The following is a 17,233-nucleotide window of genomic DNA, read 5'->3' as shown; positions in this document are numbered from 1 at the left end:
TATATTGTGACCATAAAAGTATCTAATAGAGAATCATAGTATCCACAAATAAGTCTCAAATATCAAGATTATTTCCAAACATAATCCTCTAACTATCAGTGCACAAATGTGAATCTACGATAACATTTAAGCTGCGCTCATAACTAAGTAAGGAAATAACCAGCTACATCACCATCAGAGGGAATCTTTCAATTTTGCAGCTCAGCCTCAAAAGAAAATCTGCCTTTTTATTTCAGGAGGGTAGACACATCAAAACCAAGCAGCGACTCTTTAATGAACTTAATTTCTCTCTTTGATTTAATGTTAAATCTGTGCATCTGTGTACAAAGCAGCGAGTTTCAACCTCAGGGCTACTGAAGGGGATTTATTGCAGTTATTATAAGCAATGCTTTTTAAATAACAGGTTACATTAACCTCTGCTCTGGGTTTTTCGGGGATAACTTTGAATCGTGGCTTCTCGCTGCGCTTAAATCACTGGAGCCAGAGGGCGGGTGTGTGTCGGGGGAAGTACAGGGGGTCTAGCTTGTAATTTGGGATTTCTGGGAGCACTTCAGTAAGCCTAAGCATTTTTAGAGGTTATGGCCAACTAATCGAGTCCAGCTCGAGAGTGATGATGGAGAGGTGCAGGGTGGAGATGAAGAAAAGTTGTGGGGTGGGAGGGGGTGTCAGTTGAGGCAGCAGCACCCTGTTGTTCAGTCAATTAGACTGTGCAGCCTCTGGACATCTTAGGGCCACCTTAAGGCACTGTCATTTATGGAGAGGTTAGAGACCAGGCGCGGACCACCCGGAATACAAGAGCCTGAAGCCACACACACGCAAATAGATGCATACAAACCTCGCATTGATCTAAGACTGCGAGGATTAAGCATATTATAAAATAAAGCTCAATTGTACACACAAGCTTAGGTTTAATACGCTATTAAAACAGATTAAAACGCACATACACACACACAAGATCACACAAATGAAAAGGCTGACAAGGGCGTGAGAGTGCACACATAAACACAAACACAAAAGGCTGGATTACAGCGGAACTACTGAAGTTTAGAGTGTGTGTTTTTGTGCGTGTAGTGTAATGCGCAGAGACTGCGTTGGACTGCAGAGTTCTCACCCTCTGGTTCTACGCGCTGGCCGCTCCCCACCAGACAGTACTTGATGTCAGCTCCACGTCCAATCACTGCATTGTTGCAGATCACACTACCTTGAATGTTACACCTGGGGGAAGAGAAGAGTGTCAGATGAGTGTTGTTTTAATGTGCATACAACAAACACGTACACTACCACCAAAATTTCGGGGTCGGTAAGAATAAAAAAAAAAAAAAAAAAAGAAGTCACACCAACTTTGAACAAAAATACAATAAAAACAGTAATACTGTGAAATATTATTGCAATAAAAAAAAAAAAAAAAAAACTATTTTAATATATATTTAAAAATGTAATTGATTCCTGTGATGGGAAAGAGGATGGGAAAGATACATTATCCTTCAGAAATCGGACCCACTTTATATTAAGTGGCCTTAACTACTATGTACTTACATTTTAATTAATAATTTAGTACCATGTACTTATTGCGTACATACATGTTTTTTACATTGTACTTATACTTTAAAAACAACTACATGTAATTACATCTGTATTTAATTTCTGTAATAACATTTATAATTACACTGTTGACCCATACTTTACACCTTAACCCACCCTTAAACCCATACCTCCAACCCTCTCCCTAACCTTACCCCATCCCACCTCAATAGCAGCAAAAGTGTTTTACAACACAATATGAACACAATAAGTACATTGTACTTATTTTTTTATGCAAGTACATAGTAGTTTAGGCCACCTAATATAAAGTGGGACCCAGAAATCATTCTAATATGCTGATTTAGTGCTCAAGAAAAGTGCTGAAAAAAAAAAAAATGTTTGCGGAAACAATTTTTTCAGGATTCTTTGATGAATATAAAATTCAAAGAACAGCATTTATTTTAAACTGAAGTTATTTGTAACAAATGTATTTATTGTCACTTTTGATCAATTTAATGCAATCTTGCTGAATAACAGTATTCATTTCTTTTAAAAGAACAAAACAAAAATTGTACTGCCACATATTTTTGAATGGTAGTGTAAATTATGACAGAAATAACACTTGTTATGTACAAACTAGTGACTAGTTGGGCCAGTATTTGAAACGGATTTGAAATATTTGTTGACACCTAAGTCCATTTAGCAAGTAAGTCTTGGCTCTACCATGGCTCAGTCAGTTCAGTTTTTTTTTTTTTTTTTTTTTGATTTTCACAAATATTTTAGTGAATTTTTTGAATAAATATTGTGTTAACATTTTGGCTATAATAAACCATTCAGAGATTGCTTGGATACTTCAAGGCTCATATCGTTTGACCACTAGTCCTAAGCAAACCATTTTTATAGCTCTGTTCATTCAATATGATCTCTAGCACTCTACTTGACTATTAATAACCCATTTTACCTCCATATTTTGTCATATTTCTTTATGAAACAGAATGTTCAACCAGAAACATACCTATAATGTTTTGCTAAAACAATGCTCAGATAGCTAATTGCGCGAAACGAAAGTTGTCTCAGATCAAGTTATTACATTTTGATTAAATATTACAATGATTTCTTAGGAATAATACAGATCAAGAAATCGCAATGAGATAAGGATAGGAAGCAAACCATCAATATTGATTTTGTTGCTTTTAACTGTTGGTCTCTGCATATATGCATCAAGACAGATGTCTTTTAAGACATACAAGATGTGGTTTGAAGTCAAAACTAGTTATAGAGACTACACTGCACTGCAATCTAGCCATTTTGAACTCAAGAACACATCTTGTAAATACCTGGCTCTAATGAAAAAATACAGGAAGTAAATTAGTCAAGAATCTCTGACAGTGTGTCGTTTATGTCTGGAATCTTTGAGCATAATGAAAGACTGATATTTGTGTATGCGAGTTGTAGTGAAGTGCTCGGGAGCCTGGCTTTGAACTACGTGCACTTGGACACACACAGACGCACACACATCCCCGAGCTGCTGTCTGTTTACACCATACAAAGAATAATATTTTCCTGGGATCGCTTTGGCACCATAAAACTTTATTTGCACAGTTTTATGTTTACTTGGTTCGCCTGGGCCAACTCTTAACTTTTTCTGAACTTTCTTGCGGTGAAGCATATTTACCATGAGTGTTCGGCTTTCATGTCTTTTTGCTAATTGCACAGCTGAGGGTCTTGTCCTTTCCTCACTCGACCCTTTACACCCCCCCCTTCCCATCACCACCATGCCAATCTGAAACCTGATCCCTCAATGTTTTCCCCAGGCTTGTTTTATTTTCCTTTGGGCGACATTAGCATATATATTAAAAACAACATTGCCTTCTGACGTACAGAAGCGCTTTAGTGCTGATTTTCGGCGATTTAGTGTCCGGATGTCATAGGACCTACAGGACGTGCCATTTCACACTTTCTCCATCCATTTAAATCCAAAATTTAAATCCATAACTTTTCACACTAAGATTTTCAGCTCATGGAACAGGAACAGTGGACAGGGCGTCCCGTCTTCAAGATCAAGCAGCGTCGGACAGCACGGCCCGTGTTGTAGCTGACGGAGACAGGTTTCTATTGGCAGCTACACAGGGCACTCTATTCAGGTGCACGGGTGTGTACAAGAGCGAGTGAGAGAGGTTTGAAGAAAGAGAGGGAGCGGGTGAGACAGAGGGGGTAGATGGGAAATTACAAGGATTGGACTTTTAAACAGAGAGACCACCAAAGATGCAGTTGCTGAAATACCACTAATTACTGACACTATGCTCCTCCTCGCTGTGACCCCCCCTTATTCTCCACCCCCACAAGCCACCATCATGCCCCCCCCACCCCACCCTTCCCATCAACCCCGAAACCTCCTGAGGTTCATAAACTACCACTCCTACATGCAAACAAATGGCCTAAAAAAATGCAAGTGGCGCTTTTAAATGCCAGGGATTTCCTAATCCCTTCTTACTTTATGTTTTGAAAGAGTTGCTGTTCCTTTCTTTCCTTCCCCTATCCTTTCTATCACTCCGCTCTCCACGCACAGGCTAATTCGTACACAAGGGTCGCCACGTTGTCTCCAAGCTTGTTATTTTGAAGGGGAAAAAAATGGTTTAAACCAAAGCTTTTCCCTCCTGTCTCCAGCTAACAGGTTCTTTTTTCTGTACCACCTGGAGATGATTTAGGACCGTTTGTGTTCAGTTACAATCGAGATTTGCCATTAACCCGAATCACCTTAAATGAAAAAAAAAATCATTGTTCTTTCACAAGTCTATGAACTCATAAAAGAAGCATTGTGAATCAAGCGAGTTTAGCAAGATGTGAATGTTTACTGAAGCTTCTTTAACTCATGTGTGTAACACATGTAGCAAAACGCTTGTTTCTTAGGGAATCATTACATCTACATTCATCACTTTTGTGTTAATTTGTTGTATCGGGGGCCTGTTCAGGGTCAGCGAACACCTTTAAGGGTCTGACAACGCATGTTTCTGCTTTTGCTCAACACAGCAAGAAGCGGCAGCATCCACCCCAACACCACCTGCAGGCAGAAGCGGGTCAGTCTCTCTGCGCATTATGTCTACGTCAAGCCCACATTTAACTTTTCAGACAAAATCTGAACTTTTGTTTCTTCATGCTGAACATCTGATCCAGACCACTAAATACTCTAGGGACAAACAAACTGTCTGTCATCCTAGACTATGGACAGTACAGGACAAAACAGGGGTGCATGAAATTGCAAAAGCTTTGTTCACTATGTACACTACCACTTAAAAGTTCGAAATTTATACTTGTATTCAGCAAGGATCCTTTAAAAAAAAATTATATTTCAAATAAATGTAAAAATATTTCAAAGATGCTTTTAATCAAATAATTCTTACTTTTTCCAGTCATTTCTTATAACTGGATATTTCATTTTTTAAATCATAGCAATTTTTAATTTTAAATCATAGCAATTGCACTCACAGACAAATTTCTTTCTGACAGATGATACAAATATGAACATATTATATCCAACACTGAAATTTCCATGCCTTTAAGACTTCATTAAAATCATCATTTTAGTAGTCCATCACCATTGGAAAGCTGCTAAAAGAACTGGTAAAAAAAAAAAAATGACCGTATACACTGAAAAATGTTCCAACAAGTCTCATAATGCATTTGGGTTTATTTGATCAATTGCAGCGACATCATTTAAATTAATCTATTTAGTTAAATGCTGCTTTTTATTAGTATGTTTTCAAATATTATTACATTTCACGATCCAAAGAATGCAGCTAATGTTACTTGGTCAAACATCCTGTCTGGGTTTGGTTTACAAATAAATTACCTATAAAAAGATGACTTACCCTTCTTCAATAGTGACTCCGTTCATGATGATGGAGTTTGTAATCTTCACCTTCTCCTTGATTATAGTTGAAGTGCCAACATTCGAGCGCTTGATGGATGTCCTGTCTGATATATGACACAATTGGCCGATGATGCTGTCACTTCCAACCTAATTAAAATAGACAGCATTACTTTATTTGAGGAGTAACGTATTTCAATATGAGAGTGTGCTCCTTAATACATTTTATGAGGTCTGCATTTTTAATCATACAAAGATGTCATATTTGTGACACATTTTTAGGACTCACTAAGGAGCGTTCTGAGACCACAGCAGCTGGATGGATCGGAGGGTCCTCAAACAGCTTTGGAACCTAAGGGATAATGGAAACATCCCACAATACAATGCAACCGCTAAAGCTGAACCAGTGTCTTAAAGAATTGTATTAAGTGTGGACAGTTAAGAAAAAAAGTGCCATTAAAACAGTTCTTTCGGTTTGTTCTCACCACACGATTGGCCTCTATGTAAGCCGCGAGCGTGTTCACACGGTAGCACATGCCCTCCTCCATTATGTGAACATAACAGCGTAGCTTTCCGCCATGGTAGGCCTCGCTCATGTCTCCACGGTGATCGTTCCAACATGACCTCTCCCGGGCAAGCTGGAGCAGCGCCTCATCTTTACTGGTGCTGAGGAGCTCTGTAAAGACATGTATGTTTTTGACATGTAGGTTTTTGCTAGGTCACCGTTTGTTATGTACACATAACACTCTCTTAGAAAGATGACAAATATGAATTGTGAAAATGCGATTCATTACAAGAGGAAGCTTACCTAAATTGTGGTGCGCGTCCTGTTGTTTTTGATTCCTCTCTGAATCCTCTGTTGCATTTTGGGAGTTTAAAGTCTTGGAAAATTGCTTACGCACCAAATACGGCACTAATTCTCCTCTAATTGAGGTGACAGACCTGAAAACAAAATCAGATGGCAACAACACAGGTTTGCATTAAAGCAGGGCTTGTAAGATCATTCAAAACAAAAAATAATGTTTTCAGCAAATAACGGTAGTGTACTATTATTCTGTCAGTTTGATTATTCATTTAACTAATTCAAAGGCATTATTGTGGCAGAGGAGTAAAGCAATTAATTGACATTACACAAACAGCTGCAGATTTCAATCAACACTACTGTTTTTTCATGTTTCATTTTTTTATGCTCACGTTTAGCTTTCTTATGCTGCATTTGTTTGTTAATAAATCCATTAAAAAAAAAATTATAGCATGAAATATCATTATCATTTAAAATAACTGATTTCTATTTAAATACATTAGAAAATGTAATTGACTCCTGTAGATGGTAAACCATTACTCCACTCTACAGAGTCACATGATCCTTCAGAAATCATCCTAATACGCTGATAAAGTGCTTTTTGTGAAAACCGTGATTTCATTATTATTTCATGAGTTTAAAAGTTCAAAAGAACTGCATTTATATTAAGATAAACTCTTTTGTAGCATTATAAATATCCGTACTGTTACTCTTAATCAATTTAATGCATCCTCAATTAACAAAATTATTCATTTAAATCAAATTTGTGGTCTCTTGGATATAGAAGGGTTGAGTCATGATTTGAAAAAATCATGTATACTTGAGGAGCAATGAAAAACCTATATCACCTCCTTAAACTAGTCTCTCTCTCTTGCTCTCTCTTTATTTTCTTTTAGGCAAGATTAGAATTTCCATCTGAATGCAGAGAGAGAAACAACAGTTACTATGTCCATTTTCTCCACGGTACTGCAGGCTCAAGGGCGACAGAGAGAGAGCGAGATGGAGGGAGGGATGGGGGAAAAAAAGAATGGGAACGAGAGAGAGAAAAGGCAGCATAAAAAAGTCAAACTACTTTGATGAGGGAAAGTGGAGAGAGAGGGAGGGCTGGGGAGGAGGAGTAGATTAGATGAAATGATATTTATATCAGGGGAGAATGAATTAAAATGTCAAAGCGGAGAGAAGCCTCACGCTTTTCTGAAGTCTGTGAGAGGGAGAGGACCTAACACTTTACAGCGGGCTGCCTGGCCTCACAATGTCAGTTACAGGAGCACAAAGGGGACTGGAGGGGCAGGGGAATGGAGGGCTATTTGAGAGGATGAATGGAGAGCTGAGGGGTGGACTGTAGAGGACACAGGCCCACTCCAGGATTAGAGACACTGTGGAACGACTAGTTATGTGAAAGGGGTGCTGATAAGATGCTTGCCATCAAGTGCAGAGAGCAAGTTTTGTTTTTCAGTTAAGGCTTTTCTAGTAAAACAAGATTAACTTTCACATATTAACTTTTTAAATTCAAGTATCCTAAAGTAAATAAATAAACAAATACATAAATTGAATCACTTTTTTTATTTATCAGGACAATGCATATTAACAACAGTGCACCTGTAACATGCCAGAGTTAGCCAATGGCTAATTTTCATCTGTAGTCCTGTTTGCCAGTGGTACATTGGCATCCACTTTCCTCCCTGATATAAATATGAAATATTTATTAACTATTAATTATTAACTTGCACACCTTCGGACATGTTCTTTGAATTTCATGAAAATCCTGATGGATAAAAGTCTCGCAATACAATATAAAAACATCAAATGAGCCATATTATGAAAATAAAAAGCATTGTAAATGCCATTTGATGACGTCTCTAAGTGAGTTAGAAAAATGAAAACACAAAAGATCATTTTAATGACCTCTGTTCTTACATCAGTTTGTAAGATAATAAAACCATATTTAATTGTGCTTTTAGGTGGACTTAAACTTTTGTTTTGTTTTTACACATTTTTGATTCAATACACAATTAGTCATTATAAATAAAACTCATAATTCCTCATTATTTGAGTGGCAAGTTAAATTGAAAAATGAATTTATTTAGCTTTATAAATTTATTTTAGCTTAATGAAAGCAGCATGAACCCAACCCTAAGTGTGTAAAACCTGATTATCTGGATCTTATTCAGCACGACTTGAGCAAATTGATTCAATGGATGCAACATCTGACCTTAAGTACAAGTTCATATGGTCAGTGTCATAAATTTGCAGACCTTATTATTCCCTCTTCTTCTTCTTTTTTGGTTTATCAAAATCCCCATAATGTGTGTGTGTGTGTGAATTCTTTGGCACAACGTGCAACTGGCAAGAATGGACACAGACACCTGAAACTCATCTTTCACTGGGAAATCCTGACTTACTTGTTGTGTACTAAGAAATCAACCACAGATCTCTTCAGGCAGTACAGGTGGGCATCCAGCAGGCCGGTCTTGATAAGCATTCTGGGATGTCTGGAAGAGTACATATAAAAAAAGAGTGTTAGAGAAAGGGAAGGCAGTGAAGACGGACATCATGGAGTGCAATTAAACAATAATGACAGTAAATGTGAGGAAGGAGGCTGCGGCTGCTCCAGAATAAAACACAGGGTAAATGAGGAATGTGCTTGATGGTGAAACAAAGTAAATCCATAACAGCTCTGACAAACAAACTGTAAGGCACAGTGCTACCCTGGTTTCCTCATAGTTAGACTATATAGCTTGCCTTTATGTCCCATGCAGTCTTTAATTTCCCTCTCCCTTCCACTCTAATTGGTCTTTTCGAGGCACTGAGAACTATAATGACCCCCAAAATAAGAATAACAAGTGAAACACAAGTGAAGTGACATAAAAGAGAAGACATTAGGTAGTTTCTCCATGTAATCTAATATATATATATATATATATATATATATATATATATATATATATATATATATATATATATATATATATATATATATATATATAAATATATATATAAATATATAAATATATATATAAATATATAAATATATATATATATATATATAATATATATATATATATATATATATATATATATATATATATATATATATAATATTTATATAATATATAAATATTATATATATATATATATATATATATAAATTATTTAACATACATTTACATCACGTCTGCCATGGCAACCCCAGCCAGATTACGTTTGCTGCCACATCCTGTATGTAGTGAGATGTCAGGAGCACCGTCGGACCCCCCAGACTGTTTTATAGCCTGCCATTGACATGAAAATGCTCCCAGAGCCCCTCCAAATAGCCATGAGAGGCCCACAAAATGGCCAGAATGATTCAGATGGAGAAAGAGTCCAGTGCATCCTGATGAACAACTCTGAGTGTTACTAAAGGTTAAAAAAAAAGTTAAGCTGTCAGATGCATGTGAGGATTTCCAGTCACATACACAAGTAAACTTGCATGTCTGGAGAGAATAGTCTTTACATCAAGATTACTGGGTCAAGGTTTCACTCAATGGCCTCAATTCGCAATGATTCCAAACTATCAAGCAGCACTGCAAAGAACGAACAGTGAGGTTAAAAAAAAGACTTATGGAATGCACAATCTAAATAAGTAGGTATAGAAATAAGTAGGGCTATCACTTTTAGTTTGAAAATCGATTGCACAATCGATGGCCAACCAAAAAAAGTGTGAAAATGAAAATAGGGAACTGATTTTAAACAAATATGTACACTATTAATTTTAAAATAATTAATAAAAAAATATAGATGTAACAAAACTTACAAACAAGCAGAAAAAGAAAATAAAGAATTCCGAAAGTGCAGTATGCGTTGCGAAAGCTAGACAGAAAATACCATCAAATTTACGCGCCTAAAAGACCCAGTGACATCGAAAGCGACCTCTCTGCGTTCACAGCAAACGCGAATAGAGTGTCTGGCACGAATGATTTCAGTGTTAAGCCAATGTAAAGACGCATTTATGCGCGTCTGGAGGTCTCACGTCTTTGCCTCATTCGCGCATCTAGTTACAGGAGATTCTGAGTTATGAAAAGGACCATTGCAAGCTGACAGCGACCAGCTTTTGTGGTGGAAAATTGGCAGTAATACCCCCACCTGGCGCAGCTGTACCTGAGTGTCCCTGGGACATCAGTGCGGTCGGAGCGCGTCTTCTTATCAGTTGGACATATAGTGAATGAAAAACGCTCTGCTCTGGACCACGTTGATCGACTTGTTTTCCTGTCCAATAAATTTGTAATGGCCCTAGCCTTTTTGCACATTTCATTATGCCTGCCTAGTGCCACCTAGCCTAAGTGTCGGATATGTTCAATAAAAAAAACACACATGGCCCGTTCTCAAGTCCATTTAAAGTTTCATTTTTTGAACAGTTGTTTGAAATGGATTGAATCATTATTTAAAATAATCTTGGAGATTTTTTAATTGCCTAAATCATAAATGCAGCTGGGTTGAAGCCTGCAGTGATGTTTTTCTTTTGTTATGGCAGCCGTCCCCTCTGCATATTGTGATGAACCCAGATGTACATTTTATTTCTCTATTGTATTGTTTTATTTTGATTTGATTCTGTATTTTATTTTGTCATAAGGTCATCTATTTGTCTGATTAAGTACATGGCAATAACATAAAAATAAGTAATACACAGTGGTAAATATGTTATCAATGTTTAATCCTCTTATGCTTTGTTTGCATGAAGAACAGAGTTTAAATAAACATAGAAAAGAGTTCATGAGCAGGTCAACAAGTTCTGATACGGTCAAATGGCTAGTTATCATCTCAGCATGTTTTGTAATTGGTTCATTCTTGATCACACGTGATAGCGCGTGAATTCGTGGAGGAGAACATTCGGGAAGCGCGACTTCTGTGGGATGACAGACAAGCTTCGGATGCACTCCGTTGTCGCGAGGGACATGGTTGGACCATATATGTCTTCTCACTTTTGGATCCCTTTCTTTGCACAGATCTTGTGGACATTCTCGGGAGTGGATACCATATCTTTTGGATGTTTTCCAGGATTTTCGCGCCGTCACCCTTTTGAAACAGTGACAGAGACACTACGTGCATGCATGTGTGGTAGGATAGTCGAGATGGCCATGCCTAAAGGACAGTGAGATGTATCAACAGGCTACTAGTAATGTTAATATGTTTTGGGGATGATTTGAATGTGAACATTTTTGTTTAAGACCAAAAAAAAAAAAAAAAACGACTGTGATATAGTGAGCTATAAATTTATTTCAAATGGGTTTCAGATAAATGATTGAAATGGATTCATGACTCCAAGCCTGTATTTTGCTGCTATCCTAGTACGTAACAATATATATTTTTTCAAGAAAGTTGCACTCCTGTTGCTGTTTGTTATTCTGCACGAAACTTCATGCCAATAAATAAGAAATATTGCTGACTTGTGCGTTTCCAGCGCTTTTGATGTTGAAAAAAGAAATGTCCATTTTGAATGACATGAAGAACAGGAGGGTCCCTCCCACCCCCAGTGACATTTATGAAGTGAGAACGTAAGAGAACCATCTCATCTCAAGAGTTTTACTGTTTCCCTCCAGCAGACAACACACAGAGAGCATGAAACGCTGCAGTGATTGTTCACCCAAATCTCAAAAACAGACTCACTGTGTATGAATCAGAGTGCGTATGTGTGTGTGTGGATACATTAAAAATAAATTCTGATGACACTAAGCTTTTCCGTTAGCCAGCAGTGGCTGGATTCCTGAAAAGCAGGAAAAGTGTGTGAGGAGACAGAGGAACATTCAGATGTTTTCGACTACATATGGCACCAATGTGCTCGGCTCACACACGCACACTCCAGGGAGAGATTCAGAGGAGGTGAGGAATGAACAAAGGCATGACACACTGATTTATGGGAACACCCAACATGTGACATCATGGTCTGGCACCTGTGGGCAGGAGAAAGAGTGAATCAGAGAGAATGATGAGTCGATTGAAGGAGTGATGAGTAGCAGATACAGATCTTTGTGGTTTTGGAGGAGGAATGAGTGTTAATGAGCGGGGAATAGAGGGTTAGGAGGAAGACAAGACTGCCAAACAATAAGGAACAGGTGCTGTTTAAAGAGTGCATACACTACAAGGATCATAGTGCAAAACATAAATAGGAATCAATTTTTCCCTCAAATGTAATCATAAAGAGTGGTTAAAGCATGTTGATATGTCTTCATGAGGTTCAGAACCACAGATATAGCTCAAGTCCCTCATTCAGTGAAAGTCTATGGATATATATATAATAAGTTTTATATATATATATAATATATTATATATCAGTATATTTATATATATATATATATATATATATATTAATAATTTATATATATATATATATATATATATATTAATAATTTATATATATATATATTAATAATTTATATATATATATATATATATATATATATATATATATATATATATATTAAGAATCTTAATATATATATATATATATTAAGAATTTATATATATATATATATATATATATATATATATATATATATATATATATATATATATATATATATATATATATATATATATATATATATATATATATAAAAAGAAGCATCTTTCATATTTCCTGCAGAAATATCCGAATTATCTTAGTATACTGGGAGGGGGTTGAATATTATGTTTTAACACGTCAAAAATTTGATTGTTTTGAATAATTTGGAAATAAAAAATGTTGAGCTATGGTGCTCATGTGGGTACCACAGGTTCAAATCCAGACTTGCAACATTTCGAAATGCAATTTCCCCCATTCTTCCTATTACTAAAGGTCTTTTGTCTGTGTGACTGATAAAAAAACAAACATGAAGTAACTGTCATGAAATATAATTTACTGTAATGCTCCGAGTTAAAACCCTGCCGTAAATCCAAATGCCTTTAACAGTTTCTATCCAACAAGTAAATTTCCCTTTCTGTCTGCTTCTTCCACAAGCTGACAAGGATGACAAAAATCTGGGAAAGGCCTCCAGGGTTGTGAGTGACTCACACTATTAGTTTTAATGGCTTACTACTATAAAGCCCAGCACAAAGAGCAGCGTTACAGCGCAGTGAGGTCATATGTTACATAGTGTGCCATTAAATGAGCCCAAGCAAATTTATCCAGGCCTCTTTGAGCCTTGATGCCCCATAAGACGCAAGGCCTTTGTTCTGCACTCACTCATCTGAATCGGCTGGGTAAATAACTAACAGACTGACAGTGGAGGAGAAAGACAGGAGCTGACTTTGGATTTGATGGGTTGGTAAATCTCACCACAGGAAAATCTTAGTATATGGCTCTCACCTTCCCCTCAACCATCCTCAGTCGGTCTGGAGAGTGTAATGTTTGAGCAGTGTGTTTGTGAGCAGTGGGAGCTGGATTGTGCACAATGTTAAACACTGCTTCTCATTCACTCTGTTAAGGCTGCGAGTGTTTAACGATGTTAACATACCTTTTCTTTGAGTGATCGGAGCATGTTTACCGCTTCCATGGCTGTCAGACTGAGACACACGCAAGTTTCCTTTAGTCTTTCTAGATTTCTGTCACTTAAAAGGGTTAAATCTAGTGTGTTACAGCATGTAAGTGCTGGAAAATTGTGAACATTTCATTGTCACAAACTGAGCACTACTATTATGTCACGTATACGAGTGTGCATCTTGTTTTTGGACCGCCAAATCAACTGTGCATCTGATACATTATCACAACTGTGATTTATGAGCAAATAACTTCAGAAAGTATGTGTATATGTGGCACTTAAAGGGATAGTTCAGCCCCCCTCACAGGGTCAACAATTTGAGATGGAAAATAAAGCTAGATGAATGTGACTGCAATCTTTAAAAATCAATTCCAGTGGCAACTAACGTCACATGTGCAACGGTTTCGCTGTGTTCTGCTACTAGACCGCTTAAAGATGGCGACACCGATCTGCAAAATGCGTTCCTCTCACATTTCAACAGTCTTTGACCCTAGAAACACAAAAAGGACCAGAGATAATATGTACTTCAACTCTGTTACTGCCTCTTGTGATGAAGCAATGCTAGAAATGTGTCAGGTCATTGCAGAGTTGCCAATTCTGCCAACTTGCTTTCACGCTCTCACACTACCCGACTAAAACCCATGCCAAATTACAACACAGCGCAAAGTAAATCTCTAAATCTGCTAACAAGATTTTCCAATCAGTACAGGACTTGTTTGGTCTAACACAGATATTATTGATTGGACTGGTCTAAAGCGGCAGGATTCTGCATCAATCTAATTTCTTCCCACACTTCACAAAGTGACTACTACATAGCTGGCTGTCAAAAGCCGAACAGAGAACATGAAAAGTGTTTGTGTTAATGGAAGCATTTTATTAGGCTGGTGAATTTCTAAGTGTCACAAGCCAGGCAGGAGATCATTTTGTTGAGTATTAGGTGAATATGTGCATCTCTGTCAGAAACATTTTTTTCAGGGGTGAAAAAAAAAGCATTTAAAAAGATGAGACAAAGATGCATTTAAAATGGCAGACGCCAAAGAGTAAACCACACTGAGGAGAAAGCATAATCCATTTTGTCTTGAACTTAAAAGGGACCATAGAGGGATTCACTTAAATTTAAGCCATTTACAGTGTAAGGTGATAAAGTACTTTAACTGTTTAAAGCAATCAAGAGATGCTTTCTGCAACACATAACTTACATTACAATTAAGTGTACACTTTCATTTTGAAACAATTTGGCATAAACAACCAAACTATAGTTTTAACTTCAAAACGTGTATCAAACAGATTAAAATATGCATTAGGTAGCCATAAAAAAAGGGATAGTTCACCAGTAATTCTGTCATAATTTATTCAGAAGTTAACATAATTTCCTCCCACGTTGTTCCAAACCAGTATGACTTGCTTTGTGCTGTAGAAAAGCAAAAGAAGATACTTGAACAATACTAGGCCCAAACAATATTAGACCCCATTGACTGTCACTGCTTGGATGAAAAAAATATATATTTTTTTCAAAGTATCTTTTGTGTTTCACAGAAAAAAGAAAATCATACAGGTATGGAGCGGCAATACATTTTGGGTGAACTATCCCTTTAAGCCATAATAATAGAGAGAAGACAGTGTTTTCACAGGTCTTATAAATAATGAGGACTGGCTTAACACATGTGGACTGCACATATAGGCTTCACGGTGCCTGTATAAACACACTTCCAGACAATGGCAAGGCTCAGAGACAACTCAGACAAACAGAGCAGTTATCTGAAGTACTGTTAAACATTAGCAGACATCTCTCAAACCGCACTGAGAATTCCTGTCCTTGAGAAAAGCTCAAAAAGAAATGGCCAGGTCATATCCCACCCCCAATGTCAAAAAAAAAAAAAAATAATAATAATAATAATAGGAATCACACTTAGCATGAAACTAAAGATGTTCTAATCTAAAAAGATCTAAACAGTTTCTTAATAATAATTCAGAGTATTTTCCTTGCAAGATATAAACTTGCAATATGCGTGACATTAAATAATTGTGAACAATCAAGAAAAATCTTTAGCTTTATTTTAAATAAAATATTATTTATAGTTTTTTTTTATTTTGGGGTGAGATCTGACTCAAAAAAAGATTTGTGTTTACTTTTAATACATGCTTATATTGTGAGATTATATGTGCATGAGACCGGTGTGAAACATGAATTGATGTTAGATTAGTGTGTGTTCATTCTCCCACTCACTGGACAGGATACTAACAGCTGCTGCAACCCTACTATTACTGAACAGGATTTACAGTGGCAACGACTCCCTAAATTATTTATGAGCTCCCAACACAGCCGCATTCGGAGCCCAGTTCTCCTTCTCTCAGACCCCTGATTACCTTCCACAACAAGGAACGGCAGGACCTTTGGCCTCCAGAGCCTAAAGCACACTAGAACAGGCCTCACACAAGGTGCTGACAAACTGATGAGCCTTTCTAACATCAGGCCTTAAACACAAAAATGACAGTGTCAGATAACATTAAAAGCGCTGAGAGAAAAGATGGGAAGAGTTACTACAGCAGTTAAAACTAAAACACGACTTAAGTCATTTCAGTGGCAAAAACAGAGCAACTTTATTCTACATTAGCATTTTGGTGCATGGTGGTTGACATAATGAGATAACATGATCAGCCAAATATTAAAGGTATCTCTATAAAAACTACATATATAGTCACGAAATGCAGATTTCATTAATAAAAACTGGCAAATAAAACCCCCAATATACTTCAAACTAAACTGAAGAACAAACTGATATGACGTGATTTCGAACAAAATCAGGCTGAAACAAAGTTCGTTTTGTGTTCGTTTTGGCAGTTCGAAACAGCAGACCAAAGCAAACTCTCAGGGGGAGTTTGTTTTGGCTCCTAAACAACTTTGAGCTTCCATTGGTCCGTGGCGGTTACGCAATCGGGGGATGTGTTCTGAAACTCCACCTACTTTGACATGCAATTTTTCCCCCCAGTTCGTTTCTCATTTAACTGAGGCAAGAGAACACATCTCCTATTCACTAGCAACATGAATACATTGTGTCCAATAGGTGAACTGGCACAAATATATCCGCACCAGTACGATCGCTCGCAGAAAGACTTTAAAGATTCAAAGAAAGCATTTAATTCCTAGAAAGAAACTGCAACGAAGGTTGGTGTCGATGACCCGGAGTTATGCAAAAAGTAATGCAGAGATACATCCGAGACAAGTTTTCCAAAGCCATGGAAGAAAAGAGTAAAGATATAAGGTAGCAAATACCAAAAACATGTGTTTGGTACACATTTGCTGCTGCTGCTGTTGTTCTTTCAATAAGCAAATTTAAAGGGTATAGAATAAATGAAATGCTAAACGAACATACAATAATAAATCTTTGTTTTTATCAAGAGTAAATCATGACACCACATAAAATATTAAAAGGTGTAACAATTTATACAGTTTAATAAAATAAATTAACACTTAAAAAATACTTTTTTTTTCCAACATCATGCTAAAGTTTTCAGACTATGAGCCATTCACACTTCTCATAAATGACT

The 17,233-nt window shown here is 36.9% G+C and overlaps 1 protein-coding gene across 2 annotated transcripts in view; it reads right to left on the bottom strand.

Annotated features, from left to right (window-relative positions):
* The window catches only part of LOC113038250 (translation initiation factor eIF-2B subunit gamma-like), a 32,251-nt gene that overhangs the window by 2,015 nt on the left and 13,003 nt on the right, over positions 1 to 17,233 (bottom strand). For both annotated transcript variants that reach the window (XM_026195538.1, XM_026195539.1), the window contains 6 exons: positions 8,594 to 8,683; positions 6,198 to 6,331; positions 5,875 to 6,065; positions 5,679 to 5,741; positions 5,391 to 5,539; positions 1,112 to 1,215 (listed from right to left, as the gene is read on the bottom strand). In XM_026195538.1, coding sequence (XP_026051323.1) covers positions 1,112 to 1,215; positions 5,391 to 5,539; positions 5,679 to 5,741; positions 5,875 to 6,065; positions 6,198 to 6,331; positions 8,594 to 8,683 — 731 coding nt within the window. The remainder of the gene's footprint in view (positions 1 to 1,111; positions 1,216 to 5,390; positions 5,540 to 5,678; positions 5,742 to 5,874; positions 6,066 to 6,197; positions 6,332 to 8,593; positions 8,684 to 17,233) is intronic.

This window comes from Carassius auratus, chromosome 21, assembly GCF_003368295.1.
Source record: "Carassius auratus strain Wakin chromosome 21, ASM336829v1, whole genome shotgun sequence".
NCBI lineage: Eukaryota > Metazoa > Chordata > Actinopteri > Cypriniformes > Cyprinidae > Carassius > Carassius auratus.
The sequence above is the reverse complement of the archived record's forward strand: the minus strand, read 5'-3'. Positions and strand labels throughout refer to the sequence as shown.